The sequence below is a fragment of the Chamaea fasciata genome, unplaced genomic scaffold (genome assembly GCF_029207755.1).
Source record: "Chamaea fasciata isolate MVZ Bird 193981 ecotype frontalis unplaced genomic scaffold, bChaFas1.0.hap1 SCAF_2, whole genome shotgun sequence".
Lineage (NCBI taxonomy): Eukaryota > Metazoa > Chordata > Aves > Passeriformes > Sylviidae > Chamaea > Chamaea fasciata.
Window position 1 is genome coordinate 59,726,961 of NW_027094087.1, and position 23,193 is coordinate 59,750,153.

At 36.1% G+C, this 23,193-nt stretch overlaps 1 protein-coding gene across 1 annotated transcript in view; it reads right to left on the reverse strand.

The window, feature by feature from the left end:
- DIAPH3 (diaphanous related formin 3) overlaps positions 1–23,193 on the reverse strand; it is a 208,593-nt gene that overhangs the window by 36,682 nt on the left and 148,718 nt on the right. The window contains exons 26-27 of the mRNA XM_066176252.1: positions 22,241–22,336; positions 21,753–21,812 (exon numbers count right to left, since the gene is read on the reverse strand). Of these exons, the coding sequence (XP_066032349.1) occupies positions 21,753–21,812; positions 22,241–22,336 (156 nt within the window). The remainder of the gene's footprint in view (positions 1–21,752; positions 21,813–22,240; positions 22,337–23,193) is intronic.

The following is a 23,193-nucleotide window of genomic DNA, read 5'->3' on the forward strand; positions in this document are numbered from 1 at the left end:
ATTATTATGGCCTTACAGTAATTATACCTGAAAGTTGAACAGCAAACCATTTAAATAAAACTCAGACTTTCCAAGCGTGAGATAATAGATAAACTCTGTATTCTTCCTACCATGCTCATCTAGGATGTTAATACTAAAAAAGAAGAAAATCTTCAATGTTCTACAAAGATGAAAAAGAATAATTATAATATTTTAAATTATTATAATATTTTAAAACATTGTCAGTAGTTACAAATATAAGTTTGTATTACATTGCAGAATTCACTGGTATACTAAGATGCACAATGAACTGTGTGGGAACAAAGATCCTACGTATCTTAACACATGGATCTGCTTCACATCTAAGTTTCCAAGGCTGATCTGAAAAGAACTGAATCACTAAATGAACTGCAATCTTTCCTTGCTTAAAGCAGTTGGTAAATGTTTCGGCTCTGTGGTGTGTGTCAAGTTCTAAACCATGGTATGTATCAGGTTACAGTGCATGCTTAAGAAATAAAGTTCTGTCACACTCAGGTTTCCAGCAGACCACTGTTCAGATCTTTCTGCAGGGGAATGCTGTTTTAATGGTTTATATCTGTGTTTTGGGATGAAAAACATGTTAAATTTGCACTTCAGATAACAATGATACTTCTGTAGTGGAACTCTACAGCTGTGTTATTATGTGAATTGGTAATGCTTGCATTGAATAAAATAAATCCTTATTTAAATCACTTCAAAAATTTATTTCATATCCATAGTATTAAATCAGAGAAAATAGTTCCATTAGCACCTAAGTCTTACAGAAGAGAACACTAAAGTACGTACTTCTCTTGGGGAGAATATTAATTGATCAACCTAAAATTTCACTTTTCCTTCTGTAAAAAAACCTCACACTACCAGAAGACATTCCCAGAATTCCCTAAGCTAAAGTGTAAAGGATTCATGAAAGAACATGAAAAACCCCTCAGACTGATTCCTGGCAGTTTTTGGGACATCCAGTTCTACTAAAAAAGCAAACTAACAACACCCACACCAACCAAAGCCACACAAATCAGCTGGCTGAAACTCCCTTGCTGATGATCTGATCTCTGAGTGCTCTGCCACTGTTTTTTTAAAAAATTTGTTTTAACTGAATATCTTTTGGGATCTTCCATTTGTATTTGTTGCAGGGTTATGGGATTATAACCAGTTTTCACAGAACTTGTCTTTCTGGGTTTTGTTTCCCTAGAAACTTCTGGCGAATTATATCTACCAACAGCCTTCTTGGATACTTTGTATTCAACAAGATGACCAAGGTATCAAAGAACCTGTTGGTTTTAAAGGAAGAAATGACACTCAAATCTAGAAAGCCCCAGGTGAATTAAACAAGAGGCTTCTCTCTTACATTACAGAAAGTCAAAACATTTCCCCTGCTATCCAATGAACACTTATGCCTTCAATGTTATCTTACCATTGCCAACCAATTACTTCAGTCTTTAACATGCAGCAAGTCCAAAAGAGGAGGTTTTTGTTGTTGTTTTGGGGGTTTTTTGTTTGTTTGTTTTTCGTGTTTTTTTGTTTGTTTGTTTTTCAATGTATCCCTGTGATAGATGTACCAAACCCTAGGAATGCATTTTCAGAAATGGGTAGTTGTTGAGGTGATGGAAGATGCTAACATAGCATTGTAAAACCCAAGAAAGAATGAATTCATATGCTCATAAAATGTACAGACCAGGAAGGTCAGGTTCATTTGGGATGAAACCCTAACCTAAATGCTATTTTATATCCTTCTGTTGGTGTAGGAAAATATGGTAGGGATGCGACAAACATATACTGTGCTTTTCAATGCTTATCTTAGCCATAACTAATGGAAAAAAAAAAAAAAAGAAAAAATAGAAATAGATAAAATATCCAGGAAATGACTGGTTCGTACTTGCACACCAGACCATAGTACATATTGATGATCATTTGACAGAAAAATACAAGAGACATTTCCCTGAAAGTGTAGGAGAAATTATCTTGCTTCTGCCTAAATTGATTCATCATCCTTTTAAAACAATTTCTCCCGTGAAGGCCCCCAGAAAAGGGCAGTGAGGGAGATGATCTGGAAAAATATGAAGTGAAATTAGAACAGCAGCTTTTTTCAGAAGTCATTGTGGTAATTTTAAACCTGTTGCAAAATGTGAACCTCCAAAAGAAAAGAAAGAAAAAAGGGGGAAAAAAGCATGAAGAAATAGTATTGGTCCTATGATCTTGAGAGCTATGCCAAACACCGTAGCTTTTATTCCCAAGGTATTCAGAGAAGGTGTCTTGGGATTCTGTTTCTCCAAAGGCAGATAAAAAAAATTGCCACTTATTGTGGCATGCTTTCACAGGTTATTACAAAAAGAAGGGTTGTATAAAATACGTGAAAAGAAAGGCTCCAGGCATGTTTTCTTTTGATTCTACTAGCACATCATCCACAGAGAAAATCCTGTACCTCACACAAAAGGCGCATAGATCAATCTGTATCTTCTTAGATTTTATACCCTGACCTAAGGGTTATCTCAACTGTAGTAACTGAGGCCATAAACTTTGCAACTTCACCTAAAAAGTAAGCTGATGATCCAATCCACTGTCTGGATGTCTTGATTAACTCTGTCAAACCCATTTCTCACTGAGACTTCAGTTAGACTGAATCTACTGGGACTGTTCCACTACTCATAGATATTCAGAGCATGCAGCAATTGGGAAAGAGCAGCTAAGCTTGGTGAGTAGGTGACTTGTTTATTTCTAGAAAATTCAGAAACATTCTCACACAAAGGAACAAAACTGAATCTGTGTTCTCATCTCCTGGCTAAATGATGAAGTAATCTTGGTGTTGAGGAAAGGCAGTAACATCCATCTCCCTCTTTCTCAATTGCTTTTCTTTCTTTCTCTCAGAAAAGCAAATATTTCATGCCAAATGGAAAGAAATTTCAGTTTTCAATACAATGCAGAAAAATGTACATTTGGGTAAAATTTATTTTTTCTCTTTGTCTTAGAAGCAAGGAAAAAAAAAAAATAGGTATCACAGCTCTGCCCCAGACATTTCTCTCAGGAAATACGTTCTTAGACTCCCCATCAAATAACCCAATCCATTACTTCCCCCTTTCCCAAAATACATCTACTGTGTCAGAAGTGTTTCTTGATGGCAGTCAGCCTGCTGTTCAGTGACAGACTCACTTATGGAAGAGTTACCACATTTATTTTCAGCCTAGGATTTCTACTAAATCTTTCTGGGTATCACATTACAGCTTTAACAACAATACTCACCCTTTCTCCTCAACACATAAAAGAACCTGAAAAATCCCAACTAACCAAGCAAACACCCCCTCGACCCCAACACCTCCCAAATTCCCAAACCGAAGCCCAACAAAACCCTCATTTAACAGTCAGTTTCCAATGTTTTCCTGGAGTTGAAGGAAATAATCAAGTGATAGGATTAGATGTTATAAATAGGTATATGTGCACAGACAGGAAAAAAAGGCAGAAAAAACAAACATTCTGACTTTTAAGCTAGTTGACATGGTACAATGGCAATACAAACCTTGGTCATCTAAAAATACTGTAACCAGTTTTAACTGTGAGCAATTTTAACCTTCCAGAAACAAACACATGATGTCCTTCTTTGATGAAATTTTTAAGGTTGAATGTTGAAAATTTTGAAGGATTCTTTTCTGGTATGTAAAGACACGAGGCTTAAAATCCCCATTTAGGTAAGTACAACTCATATTTGAAACTACAGATAATGCTCACTTGTGTAGGAAAAATGAAGTGTACTACTACTACGGTCGAAGTGCATTGTTATGCAATGATGTCTTGATAATAAATAAGAGGGACAATATCAGTTTTATGTTGTTTTCCTGGGAGGCAATTACAGTGCCTGAGCTATTAGTAGTCACCTGTATTCCTAACTAACTAACTAACTAACTAAATAGTATCATGGCGAGTTTCCCTGAAGTAGAACCAATGTTTGTTTTCCATATCTAACTTCTAAGCCCTACTTCTCTTCACCAACTGCCAGAAAGAAACACCCATGACTAAAGTTTTGCTGAATATGAAACTTTGTAAACCCAGCAGCAGCTTTGTTTGGTTCTCCCTTCAGCCAGGAATAAATGCATTTTGCCAGAACAAGGTTTGGGGAGTCTCTAACACTCCTCCAGTATCTGCAGTCCAGGGCAGTGGGAGCTGTGCTCATCCCTCGGTCGCTGCTGCCATCGCCATGGCAACCTGGGTTGCCCAGACGATGTGGCGGCTGGTGCTCCCAACACAGCAGGCTGGGGCTCATGCACCCGTTCAGCCACCCTTCACATCCCGCCTCCTCCATTTTTCACTTTGATTCATAAGAACCTGGTTTTCTTCATCCTTCTCTTCCCCTTCCTCCCAGTCCATGGTACATCCAGGTCAATTTTAATAACTAGGAACAGCTGAAATACCTTTATTTGCTCCTTCCCTTACACATACATAAAAATACCTGGAATACATCCAGACAAGCAAACACAAGAAGTCAGTCCAAATATGCTAATTTTTTTCACAGGTGGCTTACATTTCTTTCACAACAACTGATGGAGAGAAGAAAAGATTTATCCCTAAATAACAGAGCTGCTATAGCAATGGAGTAAAAGCAGCTATAGGGGTGGGCAATAGTCTGCATGGTGAGCCAAGATAAGAGGAAACAGTAATTTAATTATCCCAAAACACACAGAGTTGTTAATTTGAGCTGAATCTGAATTAACTGAAAATACTGTATCAGAAAATAAAACATGTAAATAAAGTTTTTCAGAAGCACTCTTCAAAACTTTTATCCCAAACAAAACAGTGAACTTCAAGCTGCTTTTTTCTGTTGGGCCACACATTTAAGTCAGGAAGCTGCTGTGAGTTGTTAAACCTTTGAAAACATCATAGACTTGCTACCTTTTTTTTTGGTAATGCTTATGAGTTTATCAGATGAAAACTCCACCCAGAATAATGGCTATAAACAGTCCTTCATGTGACTCATGCTAACACAGCTGGGCCACTGAACTGGCTAATGATTCAATACCCATTCCAAGAAATTAGTATACTTAAGACTCCAAGAATCAGTTTGACTATGATGTCAGTTGTCATATTTTTTGATAGCATCCTGTATGTAGGGAAAAAGTAAAAAATGCCGATACTTCACTGATTTCTTTCTGCAAAGTAAGTGCTTTGTTTTCTCTCTTTTTTAACACAGGAAGAATGTCTATAATAGAGTAGGTTTTAAAAAGTGACTCAGAAGATAAAACACAATCTCATTTTTAGCACCACTGTTTGTGTGAAATAATTTATTTCCATATTTCTCTTCATATGCAAAAGTATCAAAGGAATGAGCACAAATGAAACAATTTCTAAAAATTAACAAGAAAAACCTATAAACACTTATTCTTTAAACTAATAGACCTCTGCCCCAAGTTCTAGTTGCAATTATTTCTATTGTGTTAGAAATTAAACTTCTAGGTAAACTCCAATTGTGATGAAGAGAAATATGATTTTTTTTAATCAAAAGTATCTGTAGTGGCACTTGGGTATTTTTAATACTATCTTGTTGTTGCTTTGGATGATGGTCTTATTAACTTGCTTTAAGGATTAATTTAGTTCAACAAATGATATTGGTTAGACTGCAGTGTTTCTTGTTTCCTTAAACTGCTGAAAATGTAATTTGCCAACAACGAAGAAATAAGCAAGATTAATTGGAAACCTATTCTGAAAAAAAAATATCCCAGAAAAATCACTGCTTCTGTTTGATTGATGCACCGTGATCCAGGGAGTTTCAAGGTTGACTCAATTTTTTGTTAATAATTAATGGGATTTTATTTACAAAAATGTAAAATGGAAAATGAGTACAGATACTTCCCATGAATACATATTATAACACAGCATCTCTCGTGCATTGATCAGTAATGAGTTATTATATGCACTCCAATCATAAATCCCAGTGGAAAGTTTAGCTGATATAAGTTATATTCATAGGCTGACTTAATAATCTGGACTGATTTACGGAGTAAACTGAAAGATATTTCAGCTTTCTTGGGTGAATTTGTTCACTTCCACATACCCACTTCTATGTGGGTGTGGGTTTAAGAACATCAAATCCACTAAATCAATCCTCAACTCTGAGGCTCATATACCTCAAAGTTAAGTAACTCCTCAGAGACAACAGGTAAAATACCTGTTAAAGTATGTTACTCTCATCAAACAGAGGAAGGATTTCAATATGTGCTGAAAATGGCATAAGCTCAAAGCTCAAATTTAATGTCTGTGATACACCAAATATGAACATGTTAAAAACCACTGAAATACCAATTATGATACTTTTAGTATTATGCAGTGTGAAAACTGCAAAGCTCTTTTTGTCCTAAAGATATGCAGCAGAACTTAATACTGCAGAGAAGCACTGTGCCTCATCAGAAAAGAACACTTTAAGGACAATATACTTTTCTCATCAGTATACCTCATGTAAGTGTACAAAGTATTATCATTAGCTCCAAAATCTGAAAATCTTGTTTAGCACAGCAATGCAGCAGCACTGTTTTCCAAATACAAAGCACCTTGAAGTAGACTTCTCCACTAGCTTGCTCACCATATTCCAACTAACAGATTATAAAATTTTATTGTACTCAACTTAGTTTTTGAAGGTGGACAATTTGATGTAAAGAGAATTCTACATTAATAACTAAAAATTAAGGCTGAAATCTGCAATTGAAGCCAAGGACATAAGGCACTGAAGTGCACTCTTTACTAGCATACACACTGGCAGCTTAAGAGAAGCTTTCCCATTTCTCATGTTTTCCTAGTGTTCTTTCTAACTTGTTTAGTTTAGCTTTGAAAAAAGCCAGGCCCTGGTAGATTAATTTTAGTCAAACTTTACTTCCATATGAAATACAGTTAGTATTTTTGTTAAAAAGTGTTCTTGACCAAGTAAGCTTTCTTATCACTTGGAGAGATGCATTACTGTAATGCAAACATTGAAATAACTTTCACTATGTCAACACAGGCTAAGGGTATAAAGATTTTTAAACTGAAAATAAGAAGCAATGCCCATCTGCTTGGTGACTTTTTTCAAATGGGCTAAATTAAAGCAAAGAGGTACTAAGTATAAGAAAAAATACCCTGCAACTACTCAAAGCACTGGCATTGTAGAAGTACAGATGAAAAAATCTTGTTTGACTGTATAGTGCAACCCAAGAGCTAGCAGATCTTAAAAGGCATCTTGTAGTAATATCTGAGCAAAACCAGATTCTGAGTGACACCCAGTTTTGGATGGGAGGTCTAAGCATACAGTATTTGAATCCCACCCCACCACCTTTTTCTCAGATCTTTAAAAGGATGTAAACCGTATGGCTATTTAATTAAAAAATATTTTATGACTTTTGGACAGCACATTACTTTAAGTTATTGTTGACCTGGCTCTCATTTAGCTTTAAGTAGTTATGACATAATTTTTTTTTAATGCATCTCTTCGGACTTTCAGTTACTAGAAAAATAATAAAAGTATATTTTGTGTTACTACAGCTTTCCCAGAAAACATCAGCTGGAGATCCTTTGCAGCCTTTCTGGTTGCTTAGTTCCTTCAACATGCACAATTTCACCAAAGCTTTATTACTAATGTGAATGTAAAACACTTCTATAATAAACAATATTCTCATTTTCAGACCACAGTACATTTTATAGTTTATTGGCACAGGTCAAAAATGCCCTTTTTATTAGGCTAAATCTGCAGTTACAGACTGAAATAGGAGTAAAATGTTTTATACACTAGAGTTAAGTGGTTCTGTTGAATGTGCTAATGGTCTATAGCACTGATAAATGAGTAAGAAAGAGGGGTTAGAATAAGGATGCTACAAGATGTGGTTGGAGACAAGAAAAACTATCATTAGGTATCATTCATATGGTTTCTGATACAAATAGAAAGGAAGAAAAAAGATCTGCAAAGGAAGATCAGAATCCAACCCAAGAAATTAGCATATAGCCAGTAGTATCTGCAATTAAAGAGTCATTAACAGTCTATTTTTTAACTTCTAATATTAAAGATAACCCTTTTTTTTAATTGATGGACATTGGAATGTGGAAAAGGAAGAAATTAATTCCACTTCAGCATGCTTTGTTTTCTGTCCCATAGGAAGCAACTATTCCAAATAATATAATCCAATTATAGATTGTAAGATTCCTGTATTTTTGACCCCAATGAAAACAAATACAAGATTTTATAATAGTAGATCTCACTGCATAACAAGTTTTCAATAAAATGATCTCAGAGCAACTGCTGTTAGGTGGATAAACAGAGACTGGGTAAGCTCAGCGGAGAGTAATTGGCTGTGTCCTGTTTTCAGTCAGCAGCTGGCAACAGAGAAAGAACAGACTTAAAGCACTGGGGTAAGCTCAGAGACTGATTAGTCAGGAAGCTATTGCTAAGGGCAGCAAGAGCAGGAGCTATCCCAGGAGCTCTCTCACAGCAGTTTTCTCTGCCCTGTGAGACACAACTGGAAATTCCTTAATGCACTCTGCCCTTCATTTATTTTTGCTACTGGACATTTGAGAGCATTTAAGAATGTTACTTTTTTGAGTAGTTGCCTGATGATGGATCACACAGAATTAAAATGATTTTATATTTCTTAGAGAAAGGGGAAGACTACCATCTACAGTACAATTATAAAACTAGGGACTTCAGCAAAGTACTTTTTTTTCTGTGCTAAATGGCCAAAACGGAGTTTGCAGCTACTCACACATCAATCCTGGTTTACTCTTTATGCTGAAATTAAGAATTCACCTTGCATTCCAGGAAGGCTGCATAACTTAAAGCTACACTACTGATCTATTTACTTTTAATCCAGCTAGTTAAATAAAGCATCACTAGATTAAAAAATATTATTGCACTATCAGTGTAACACAAATTACACAAGCATACCCTATAGTAAAGAAAAGAGATGATTATCAAAATACTAGAATTTGGAAGCATAACAAAATTAGCTATCCAAATTTAATGTAAATTTTGTATGTATGTATGTAAGAGAATTACAATTTTTTTGCCACTCAGAAGCACTTGTATCATTCATAGCCTACGACAGAATATGAACTTAAAAGAGCAGCTATTCAAGCTATTGTTTCATCTGCAGTATTGAGTGTGCTGTGTCTATTTTATTAACTTTATTAGACACAGAGACAGAGAACTAAAACATGAACAACACTTATCAGGTCTCTCAGCCTCAAGCACTTTAAATTGGAGGCATGAACTCACTGACTAATAACAATTTATATAGGCTAACTCCTGTGTAGGATGGGTATGTGCCTCTCTCTAGCCACTATGAGGAGCCTAAACACCCTAAACTGTGCATCTGATGAGATGAGGTCCTCTTCAAGAGACTAAATACGTAGATTAATTTTGGAGGTCAGTTAAAAATGCTTAATACCTGATTTCCCAGAGTAATTAACATTTTAAAGCACTTTATGTGTTTAGTGCTTTGATTCTATCTTTTAGTGCAATTGTAGATGTCTATAAAGACAGCCTGGAGATCTCAGTTTAAGAACCAAACAATGCAAATTGTGACAAATTTCACGCATCTACCAGACGGGTGGGAAGGAGGATCCTGTAAACTACAGGCCTTGCAGCCTGACCTCAGTGCTGGGGAAGGTTATAGAACAGATTAGCTAGAATGCCATCACATGGCGTGTGCAGGACAACCAGGGCATCAGGCCCAGCCAACACGGGTTTAGGAAAGGCAGGCCCTGCTTCACCAGCTTGATTTCCTTTCATGACCCAGGTGATTGATGAAAGGCTGTGGATGTAGTCTACACAGACTTCAGTAAAACCTTCAACACTGTCTCCCTACACCATTCTCCTGGAGAAGCTGACAGGCCATGGCTCAGAGAGGGTGCAGTCTTGCTAGGTGAAACATTGCCTGGATGGCCAGGCACAAAGAATGTTGGAGAAAGGAACTAAACCCAGTTGGTGGCCAGCTGCTAGCAGTGTTCCCCAGGTCTTAGCACTGGAACCAGTCCTGTTTAACATCCTTACTGATGATCTGGATGAGAGCAGGAAGTGCGCCCTCAGTTTGCAGATAACACTGAGCTGAGCACAAGTGTTGATCTGCTAGAAGTCAGCTGGAAGTTTCTGCAGAAGGATCTGGATAGGCTGAATCAATGGACTGAGGCCAATTGTATGAGGTTCAACAAGGCCAATTGGTGGGTCCTGTACCTGGGTTACAAAAACCCCTTGTAGCGCTTCAGGCTGGAGGCAGAGTGGCTGGAAAGCTGCCCAGTGGAAAAGAACCTGGGGGTGCTGGTTGACAGCAACAGAACATGATCCAGTTGTGCCCAGGTGGCCAAGAAGGCCAATGGCATCCTGGCCTTTGTCAGCAATGGTGAGGCCAGCAGGACCAGGGCAGTGATTGTCCCACTGTACTCAGCACTGGTGAGGCACTCAAGCCCTCTGTTTATGGACCCCTCACCACAAGAAAGACACTGAGGTGCTGGAGTGTGACCAGAGAAGGGCAATGGAGCTGGGATTGTTTATCCTGGGAAAAAGGAGGCTCAGGGTAGACCTTATCACTCTCTACAACTACTTGAAAGAAAGTTGTAGCAAGCTGGTGGTTGGCCTCTTTTCCCAGGCAATCAGCAATAGGACAAGAGGACACAGCCTTAAGTTGCACAAGGGTAGCTTCAGGTTGGACACCAGGAAGAATTCTTCACTGAATGGGTGGCAAGGCTTTGACATGGGCTACCCAGGGAGGTGGTAGGGCCACCATATTTGGTAGTGTTCAAGGTATGACTGGATGTGGCACTTAGGGCTGTTGTTTAGTTGAGATGGTGGTGTTTGATTGAACTCGATGTTAGAGGTCTTTTTCAACCTTAATGATGCTATAAAAACCCAAGCAACCCAAAAGAAAAGCCACTTCCCAAGCACCACCACCACCACCACAAAAAAACCAAACAAACAAAAAACACAACAAACAAACAAAAACCCCCAAACAAACAAACAAACGAAAAAAACCCCACAAGGTTTAGGATCAGATGAAAGGATGGGGCACTCTATTAGCTTGTAGCATTTATTTTGACATAGCTGTAATTTATTATCTTACTTTATAAATATTGACTAAATTGTAACAATGCCCTCCACAAGCTCCTCCCTCAGTTTAATTGCCTAATTTGGCATTGTGTTCATATGAGTTAATCAGCAGATTTGGAAGCGTTAGATTCACTCAGACAGCTCTTGAGCTACTGATGGCAGAGTGAAAGATTAGATACCGTGAAATTCACTTTCTCTTGGAAAAGATGGATCAAAGGAGATATTTATATTTTAGAGCATAGGAAGAAAAAATATATATTTAGTCTCCCTTCTCTGGTAATGACAACAATAAAATGCACCTACTGAAATAAGAATATGTTCTCAGATAAATGTTTCTCTGCTTATGTACTGAAAAGAAAGCAATTTTGGCAAGGAATTGAGAGAATTTGGGGATTAATCTCTGCTTTTTAAACTAAGGCAACATTAAAAAAAATCACCAAATGTAATTATGACTACAGTAAAAAACAACCAAAATCAGAAAATGCAAACCTTATGCAAAGCTATAAAAGCAGCAGAAGCCTTTATGCATTAATAGGTTTCATATTCTGATCCCTTCTCCAGAGCCTAGAGAAAACAACGGGAAGATCATCACCTTTAAGACTTATTTCTCTGGCTAACGTATTTGTAGTAACTCAAACAGCTGCCTTTCAGCTAAGATATACTCTGATAGGATTTGCTTCCATTGTTAATAAATTTAGTTACCAAGCTAAAAGACTAGTAAAACTTAGGTGCCAAAGTTAAGCTGGATAGTGAAAGCCCTCACTCAGTTGTGTTTAACCCTGGTTCATCAAGATTTATTGTTCCCTCAAGGAGAGGATTTAAACCATGTTTTCTGTATCCCTGCAAAGTTCCCTTCTGTTCATTAGCCCCTCTGCTCACAGAGTGCCACTATAAATAAAAAATGTTAGTGAGTCTACTGATTCAAATACTCATAATGGATGGATGGTCATGATTCCTGCCACAATCTTGGATGTGCTTCTAAAATTGCATAGCTCAATTAGGTGTAGTACACAGATATCTGAATATCTTCATAAACCCCCAAACTGGGCTGTGATATCCAAATTCGTTCCTGACCTAAAAGCTATCTTACCTCAAGTACAAAAAGTAGACTGTCTAGAGCTGATTCAGATATTTTTATGTGGACTGTATTATAATGCACCATGTACACTCACTTCTTTTCAAATACAAGGAAACAGGCTTAAAGCCTAAGAAAACAGATAAAAAGAAAAACCTCTGGAATAATTATTTGCCTGTGCTGAAAATCTGCTGAGATTTCATTCCGTTTCCCTGTTCATGACACTAAGTAGTCTCAATGTTATCTTTTCAATTTCTTATTTTATCATTTTGCTATGCTGCAAGGAGGGAGAAAATAAAAAACTGCAAGTTTGAATAGTGTAGAATAAATTCACTCTTATTTTTCCAAATCCCAGCCTTTAGATTTTTTAAAACCTATGGCAAATACGGTCAAGCTTATAGAGTCAGGTAACAGTTTTTCTTTTATTTCTCTGGAGTTCCTTTGGAGTTTTATATGGAGTTAAATAATATTGTCAGGAGACAAAAAAAAGCATGATAAAACTCTTTTCCCCATGGAAATAAAAAACTTCACCATTACAAAAAGTCTTCTTTTAAAGACATCATGACAAACTATTGTTACAGAAAGACTATGGTACTTACTAGACAGTTATAGTCTCTCAAAGAAAGAAGTATATACTAGTTATCCTCCAGGACGTAAAATCATCTAGGAAATTGCATAGACTTCACACAGTTTTTCTGTTTGGTTAAAACAATTTTGCTTTAAAAAGTTGGTGGCTTTTTTTCCAAAGCACAAGATTACCATGCCAAGAATAAAAGCCAAACTACTTCACAGTTAATGCTGAAAGGGAATAGATTGAAATTCCAAATATTCTTTCCCAAAATTACTTAAACTGCTGCTTCCATCTTGGATTTGTAACCTGCCTCACCATAAGAAAAGAGGATTTGCAGACCAACCTGCTCACACTGTTCCAGATCATTCAGCAGAAGCCTGGCTATCATCTTTCCTCCTGCCATTCAGGCAAGAAGAGCTGCATTTGACCCCTGCATTTTCTTCCTTTATTACTCATGATCTCCAGGTCTGAGCCACCAAAAGGCTTTCTGAGGCTTCAGATTATCTTGCTGGGTGATTGACACATATTGTCCTAGGCACGTATGGTGGAAATACACAAGACTCATCTATTCTTTGAACAAAGCAAAGAAACTACTAGATTTATCAAGAACTTCCAGGCGCAAGCACTAATTCTGATACAGCTGAACTGAGAATTTCCCTTTAGAGTATTCAAAAACTTGAAAGTAAATCTTCCAAGTGTTCCCACCCCAACAAAAGGAAGAGGTTGAAGATACCCTTGGTTTTCTCTGTGTGTTTGGACCTTTGCAGATGATTGGCTATAATGAAAAAATCAGGCAGAAACATAACTCCGGTATTTCTTCTACACAACATTTTTGTTCTGTTACAGCAACCACTTAGGAAAAAAAAAAAAGAAACCAAATTCTCCCAAAGGAAGAAAAAATCCTCGAACATTAACGGAACACATTCACTTACCAGGCATAAAAGGATGACTTAAGAAAAGTGCTTGAAGAATTTAATGAATAATGTTTTGTGATTTCTCTAAATCTTTTGAATTCTGACTGACTAAACAACATCACTGGAGTCACAGAACAGACTCGGGAATCATACTCTGTAAGTATCTCAGTTTTTGTCCCCAGTGAAGTCTTTAACCAGAGAAAACTCATTTTCAATGTCTAGCTGACGAAAATTTGAAAAATTCTCAGTTAATATTTCACTTGTGGTTTATTTGTGGTTTCTTTATGAAAGATAACCTCTTTAAGAAAATATATATGTGTGTGTATCTATCTAGCTGTTTTTAAAACCCCACAATATAAAGAGCTTTATGGCTGTTGGTCAGCGAATCTGCTATTCAGATCAAATTTCGAAAAGCCTATGAAGAATGAAGCAGGAGCTTAGATACTACTTGTTCTTAACATTCAGAAAACAGAAGTGAAACAGACTGGTAAATTTATACCTAAAATCTTGTTTAACAAATATGGAAGAGACTTGAAAAGTGCTCTGAGAAGTGACAGAATCTCTTTGCTATAAATATAAACTTGGTAATTGTCTTCAAATGGGAAATTCTGTGTGACTGAAAATCAGAAAGACAAATATGGGTACATTGCTGGTAATTTACAGCTCCCTTTGCAGATTTAAGATTTTCCACTGAGAAATTTTCAGCTGACTGCTTTGAATATATAACTTGCCTGCTGAAGCTTTTGGAAATCTGGTTACCTACCTAGGCGATTATGAAGCTGACATTTACTGTATGTGCAATTATGGAATATACAGTGTCACTGCTTTCAAATGTCACCTCTTTGCTACCGTTCTTATCTTGCAGAAAGTGTCCTTGCCTCCCTTGAGAGCCGTGATCTTATTCAACTAATACCAATGAACACTGACAAAATATTTACAAAAGCAATTAGCTCTTCTGAGTGTCTAATTTGACATCTTCAAAGGGTCGCATTTTAGGAATGAAGTTGTCAAACCTCTGGAGAAAAAGCCCCATTAAAAGGTCCACCTTGTCTCAGGGCAGTACTTAAAATTTTTAGTCCGGAAAAGCTTAGGTTCTCCTTTTTGTCTAAATTATGTTCAGCTAAAATGCTATCTAATAAGACATAGGGTGAAGGATATGCGTGCAACCTCACTCGTGAGAGTTGATAAGGGAAATCCCACAAGACTTTAACAAAATAGACAGGGACATTTTTTGTAGGATTAAAATTCCTCCTCTTCTTTTTAAATGCAGGTTTCTAGTGTGTGTTTAGCTTATACTAAGGGCAAGACAGCATTTTTTTTCTGTCTAGATCAGTATTTTCACAGTAATAATACAAAATTACTACTGATTTAAAGTACTCTTTTCCTCTCTTGACAGAGTCTCCATCCAATCATTTTTCAGCACTTGGCATTTTAAAATAAATAGATGATTAAATAAATGAGTGGCTTATACTTCTCTATGCCAGTCTTTATTTTAAGGAACATTTTGTTAGAAAAGGCCCCCCAAATTTTTTTCTCATTTTCCATTCTAAATTCTTGCTGGCTGCCATCCCTTCTGAGTTGGAAAATCAAAATTAATTTTTTTCCTAGATATTTTGGAATGAAAATTCTTCAGGGATATTTTTGTGATGGTATGTGTTTGCAACTGTGGCAATGCAGAAATAGTTCTAAAGAAAGAAATAAAAATGTGCAAATTCAGTTTCCTTGTCTGGATATTATTTTTTCTTTCCACACGTGCAAAACTGACTTTTATGGTCAGTTTCTTTGAACTCTGCTGTATGCTCTAGGAAAAAAAAAAACCCTATTATAAACAGTGTAGAGGGTTCCAGGGGAATTATTTCTGTTAGAATAAGCAGCAATTTTACTTGACCTATGAAGTCAATATTGAAGTGAAGATTTGGTCTTAAAATGGCAACAACTGAGAACCATTTTTTAATAGAAATCCTATTAAATGTTTCCCTTTCATAACAGTGCCTGCAGTTATTACATGTCTTCTACTGAGAAAACTTGTCTGTTGAGTAAAACACAAATTTTCTCCACCAGAGGTACCGATGTTTTTTGATCACATGGCTAAAAATGCACAGTGCTTTGAAAGCAATAACTACCATGAAGGACTGCTAATGCTCAAGAGGGTGCCTTTACTGCTAACATGATCTGGGGAAAAAGTTATTGTCATGGGTACCTTCTTCACTGTTAGGTGTTGTACTGCACCAAGGAACTCAGGCAGTTAGGTACTTCCTAATGTTCACTACATACAGCAGCCGACGAAAAGACGGCAACATACACAGATTTAAGGAAAAATTAGGTTGAAATGCCAATCATAGCTTGCTGTCGCATACAATGATGAAATAAAAATGACCTCTACGTGGTCACACTTTTTCAAGAACTAAGATGAGCCTGAGCTCACTGCCAGCTTCGTTTGTCAGAAATAAGGTAGCAGAGACATTAATATGAGTATCAGATGACAGTTCTATTATAAATACAAGATCAAAAGAACCCAACAAACATGAAAAAAGGGTTTTCTTATGCTTAATTGGGACAGAATTACATTACTACATAAGGGTTTTGTTTAACAGAAGTCTTTAAAATGCTTCAGACTACATGTGACGTGAAAATTATTCTATTGCGTATAAACTCACTGAACAAACAGCTATAACAATTACATCTCTCACCATGGAAGTTTGATCTCAGTATAGAAACAAGACCTTTTTGTCACCTTTAGAAATGTAGTCCACAATGCAATTACTGATTGTGACAGAAAGATTTCTTTCAGCCTCTGCAGTCCCAAAAAACAATCTATTTTTTTTCTTGCACTTTATTATAGCTTTTCTTTACTTACAGCATTTTTAATATGATCTGCTTGTAAAAATAACCTCTTTCTGCTGCATTTGAGGTATGTGTTTATATACAATAAAAGCTGCATCTCAAATTTGTATTCATGCAATTCAGGTAGAATTAGCTTCGCTAATGCTACTGCAAATAAATGCGTAGCCATAGCAGCAGAGAACTTGATGCAGGCTGCAAAACCTGACCAAGAACTTAGTGAATAATGCAGCTTTCTGTGCTGCAGTGGGCTCTGCCCTGCCTCTAATATGCTGCTCTATGTATCTGGACTTCAGTAGCTTGAAATAAGCTGCAAATATGCCTTGACTCTTATTGCAAATAATTGATAAACTCAGATCAGCCATAGCTATTGGCTGTTTGAAATGATTGTCTAAATCCTGATCACTGAAAATTAAGTGCTTTCTTCTGCTTTCTAAATAAAAGAGCTCCTCTGATATATGCTATTGAACCCTAAGCACACCAGTAAAACTATACCAATACTTTGCTTGTGTCAAACAGTGCTCTGAATTGGAATTATAGCAAAAGCATATACCACAATATTTACTGCAGAACATGGTCCTTTGCACTTAAAGCAAACAGTAACATTAACAGGTAGTTTTGCACACAAATGTAATTCAGTAGGCAATCAAAAAAAAAAACAACAAAAAAAAACCCAAAAAAAACAACGAATGGGAACAAAATATACCAGTCCTATCTATATCCACTAAAATCTAGTGCATATTACTTGCATTCTTAAGGCATTAAAACTCTTCCAAGATTTAGCAATTCTAAATGTATATTATTTCTGTTAGTTATGCAGCAGGAATTTTTCTCCACAAGAAATATTGTAACTTGATGGGCCTTGTCACAAGCATTAAAAATACAACTTCTAATTCTGATCACAAAAAAAGAGCAGATTTAAACTCGACAAAACCTACATATCACAGAATCAGAAGGTTGGAAGAGACCTTCAAGATCATCAAGTCCAACCCATGCCCTAACACCTGAACTAAACCATGGCACCAAGTGCCACATCCCATCTTATTTTAAACATACATTTTTTTAAACATATATCATGTTAAAAAGAGGCAATCTGTTCAATAACAGAAGAATGCGGTAGGATTGAAAATACCATACATTCAGCTACTGTGGAATGTGGTTTGAGAATGAGTACTCCTTTTTAATTAGAAGTACCAGCTGAACACAACAAGAGCTTCCAGGGGAGCTCAGCAGATCACGAAGAGAAAAATGGCCCACACAATAGCTAGCATTTCACTAAATTTATTATTACGCTTTTTTTCCCCCCCCCCTTAAGCAGTCTATTTAGTTAAAGGAAACAATATCAGTTCTCAGTTCTAGACCTGAGCAGCACTGGCTTGCTCCTCTGTATTACTTTGTTTTAGAGGGTTTGGCTAAGCCTGAAAAGCAAATGCTAGCTTGATATGTGTAGCTTTGTACTGAGAGTGACATTGGCAATGGTTAGAAAAATTTCCTTCCTGCTTCCATTTAGATTACAGCTATGAAGAAAGTGTGCATTCAGGCTGTATTTCTTTTCCTTGTTATGCCTTGTGAAACATAGAACCAGTTTCCTGTTCTGTGTTTGTGTGGGATAGAGTTAATTTCCTTCCTAGTAGCTGGTACAGTGCTCTGTTTTGAATTGAGTCTAGGAAGGATGTTTTGGTTGTTGCTCAGCAGTGCTTACCCTGAGTCAAGGAACTTTCAGGTTCCCATGCACAGGGATGCTCACATGCTCTGCATGTGCCCTATTCAGTGGGCAGGGTTGCTATAAACTGGGGAGGAGCATGGCTGGGACAGCTGACCAGAACTGGCCAAAGGGATACTCCATAGCATATGGCATCAGGCTCTGCATGCAAACTGAGGAATTCGATTCAGTCTTTTTCTCTTGTGTTTCATTCCGCTCCCTCACTCTACTTTTTACTCCTTCTCCTCCCTATTATCATTATTATTATTATGTGCTACTTATCTCTCTTCATTGTTTCACTACTTCCATAAAAATGTCTTCTGCTAATAGACCACTAAAAGCTCATCAATGACATTACACATTACACTGCACTATTGTAAGCTGCTCCACACAGGGAGGAAGAGCCAAACCATCTTAACCTAGATAAATAAAAGCCACAGTCCCACTAGGTATCCAGTTTTTTCCACCAGTTCCCTAAAAAAAGACCAGACCCATCTCACCATTACTAAACCCCTTTTTTTTCAACAAGACCATCTCCACTCCAACAGAACCACATCCTCCACTCCAGGAAAGCTTACTTTGGACTGCTTCCAACACCCTGACCAACAGAGTATCAAGTTGTATTTCTAACTCTGTCAAAGTTTTTTTCTAAGATTTCTTGTTTGTTTATTTGTTTGCTTATTCTCCTGTACTACAACATCTGTATTTTTATATCCCTAGTAAAAAAATGCTATACCTATTCCCAAAATCTTTGCCTAACAGCCTTTTAATTGCAAATTTATAATAATTTAAAAAAGGAAAAAAGGGCTTACATTTAAAAAAAAATTCCAACCCTCCCTGGCAAATACCTGTCTATCTAAACTGAAACTATTAGTACTATTATTATTATTATTATTATTATTATTATTATTATTATTATTATTATTATTATTATTATCCTATTTCAATTGTTACACTGTTCTTTTCTCAACCCATGAGTTTTTTGTTTTTGCATTCCACCAGGGAAGACAGCATGTGGCTGGCACTTAACTGCCAGCTTGGGGTTATAACACTATTTATGCTTGGATCTGATTTGGTTTCCTCTTTTTTCCAGAAAAATGTTTTTAATCATAAAGACTAAACTAGATTTTATTAATTTGGTTGGTTGTGTTTTGAAACAGAAAAGATTAGTTAGAACTTGATGGCACCTGCCCAACAGATTACTACACTCTAAAGGATTCAAAACAGACATTTCAAGTCATGGCTTGCAATTCTTTTTGACTGTATGATGAATCCTAGGTATGAATTTGCAGTGTGCATTAATAGAATATATCTACTATAAGTGAATCTGTCAATCTCAGCAGAATAAACAGTAACCAAACCAGTTACCCCTTAACCCAAACAGCCAAAACCAGTACAGAAGCAAACATGGAAAGTGCTTGATTTGCTATTTAAGGACTTTCAGCAATCTCCACATATTTTAGCCTTACAGTAAGACAGTGTTTTTCTTCCCATGATATAAAATTTGGCATCCATTTGAAGTTTTAGTTTGGGAAAAAACAAGGCAAATTAGGAATGACCAAGCCAATACTCCTGTGGAATAACATATCCCAGTTTTTCTGAAGTGGGCTAAAGTCACAGACTTCTTGCTTGTATGGTGCATATGTATTAGACAATTATATAGAGCATTCATCACTTATACACATATAGATAGAAAGAACAGGCTATTGAGCATGTATCTATATATCAGATATAAAGTGCAAGAAAAAAGGATACAGAAAACAATATGACATTATACATTGTTGAACTCAGAAAAAGAAAATTAAAGAAACTTTATCATTATAATTCCTATCTTGACAGACCACATTAACTTCATTAGGATTATTATCACTATTATCCAAAATTGACTTTGACACTCAGGGTCTAGCATTCATTCTAGACAGTATATAACCTAAATGACCAAATACTTCTACAAAAAAGAAAAAAAAAAGGCTTTGAACTCACCATAATCTACACCAGGCTTGGTGCTGTATATGGCTCAAGATAGGAAGATGACATTGTGACAAGTGTCAACAAATCAAAAACATGCTAATGAATTCCTTAAAAGCAAGCTCAGATCTGTACTAGCCTGTTTCTGAGCTAACAAGACAAGTGAAAGAAATGTTGAATTCATTTTAAAATGTCCTGGAATTAGACTGCCTCAAAATGCTCTATGGAAATCTGACTTTGATTAAAAAAAACCAAAAAATCCAAGCGTCTACTCTTCTCTCCAAATCAGACATCTGAACGTCAAACTTTAGTGCCAAATTATATCCATCTGATGTACAAATCCACCTGTGATTTAGACTAAGATTTTTCAGCATTAAAATGTTGGTGAGTGTGAGTGGGGGTTTTTTTGTTGTTTTGTGTTTTAACCTGAAACATGGCCATAATGTTTGACCAAAGGCAGTTAAGTTTGAAAACTGGAAGCTACGGTCTGTCCACAGACAGCTACCTATCACTTACAGGATAAATTCAGATGTGCTCCACAGTCATTATTCAAGTATCAATATATTATGTGTTAGACAAGCAGCTGTCAAATATACTTGATTTCTCTTTGATCCAATTTCTGCAATTATCTACAAACTGTCCTTTCAGCTCTATTTTTTTAAATTTTGTGTTTATATGCCAAATTCAACAGGTTTGAGTTTGTTGGGTTTTTTTGCTACACTCACTTGGAAAAATAAACACTTAAACATGAGGTATAATTATTATACATTAATGTATTAATATACGTTGAAAATAGGATGTTTTATGACATCCGCTTTATAAAACCTGCAGTGCATTTAAATATCAAAAAATAGTGCAATCTGCTTTAAAAACTAAGGAAGAAGATTTTTTTTGCCCCCATTATTAAAATTTTTCTTTAACAGAAGGACTAAAGACATAAACCTCTTCCTGAGACCACTAGTCATGAGCAACTGAGTCACTCTGGACTCCTCAATTAAAATACAGCCAATATAGTATTGGCTATAGACTGTAGACTGACTATGTAACAAAGCTAATGGGTAACTTTTCATGTAAGAACAAGTCCTACTGGTTACAGTGAGATAGTTCAGCAGTTTACAAATAAACATTTACTATGATTTTGTTGAGACAACACTCCTTTTGAATTATATTGATAAGTAATAGCTTAAACCATTCCAGCTATAGGACCAAGAAAACCAAGACAAAGAAATACAGAATGAATGCCAAAATTTCTCAGATTTGGTATAACAGGCACTTTGTAACAGTTAAAACATTATGCGATTTCTGCTTTCTATTAGTTCCATAAACCCTAAAAAACTTGCATTATAATTCTTAAGGATTATAAAGGTACTAGAATTTAAAAACATAATCAAAATTTAAATAAATAAAAATCCCACAAAAAATAGAAGAGTCTTGCAGAGTAAGCAGTAAGTATAGTTTCAGGACGTAATATTCAGATGATTTTTAAAAAGAAAGTTGCAATATGGTTTAGTACTCCACTAATGTAAAAAACTGAAAAAATAATCACAGCAGTCTTGAAAGCACAGATCAACTACATAAGCTAACCTAAGAAGTGCATGCAATTCATGAATATGGTTCATTACCATGGTTACAAGCTTTCAGCACAGGCCTCTGTGTGGTTGGACTGAGATTTTGCGGTATGTCTGCAAAAGCAAAGAAACAATGGAAATAAAACACCTGTTTGAAAGCTACCAGAGTATTACAACATTACAAAGCAGAAGTTTAGGAATTTAGGAATTAGAAGTCAGGTACTTCTTGGAATAAATGACAGCTACATACCAGAGAAATAATTTGATTTAGACTCACTTATAAAGCAAGATAACTTTCACTTCCCCTATACAACTACAAACCCTAAAAAGTTAAAGTACATTTGGCTGTATTCAACAGTCATAATGCTTTGGCTATAATAAGTTCAGTATACTAATTTCCAGTCTTATTGACATAAGCAACAGTCTGAACATCCCTGAAAACTGTCATTGCACAAACAAATTAAACCTGACAGTATCTAAATTCTGGACCCATAATGCTTTTCACTTTCTCTGGAAAATAAAATCTAAAATAGAATATTCACCTTTGGACCTTGGTGTCCTTTTCCTTCGGTCTCGAAAAGCTGCTCCTGACTGCAAGGCCTCCAACAGGCTATCCATCACTCCAGTCTCCTCACCTTCTGTAAAGGAAAAAGAAGGAACCCTCTTGGTTGCTATAGCAATATCAAAGCATAAAGAACAACACCAACAAAAAACAAAAATAATGGACACCAATAATATTATTAAAACTATAAATTTCAAACTTTGACCAGTGCTGTAATATTTACAAATTGCTCTCTTGCAATTAACCACAACAGATTTAGTCTTCTAGAGATTGAACGAGACCCAATTCTATTCCACTCATTTCACCTTTCTCTTTCTCTATACAGAGAGTCAAGCATAGTTTTAAGTGAAATGTCATTTCACTCACATTTTCATTTCAGTACCCTTCTACAACTGCAAATAATCAGTCTCATGTCAGCTTTCAAGAGCTGTCCCTTACATGATTTGTTACATTTGACAAAAGATCATTCAGTTATTGTGATAAAAAGTTGAAATTGTTTCTCAGCAGGAAGCGGAATGAACTGTATTGGACTGGTTAGGATACAGTGATATCCATAGATAGCTTTAATCAAAAGCCATTTTCCGTTCACATTTAATAACCTCTGGCCAATATTAAATAATAGTTCAGGAAAATTCTACTCATCGAATAACATGCTTATAATGCCTAATAATATACACAGGTGTATAATAATAATAATAATCCCCAAAAGAATGATGACTGTTACTCTGCAATGGTAACCAAATGCAAGTATTAAACACTCTCCTTTTACTTCCTTAAATAAACACATCAGAAAGTGTTATATTTTTGAACCTTGTTACTCCATTGTATGTATGCATGGGAGGACAAAGAACAGAACTCCAGGGATTAACTATAAAACAAAAAATCTTCACAGAGGAATAAAGAATTCCATTATAGGAATTTCATTATACCCCA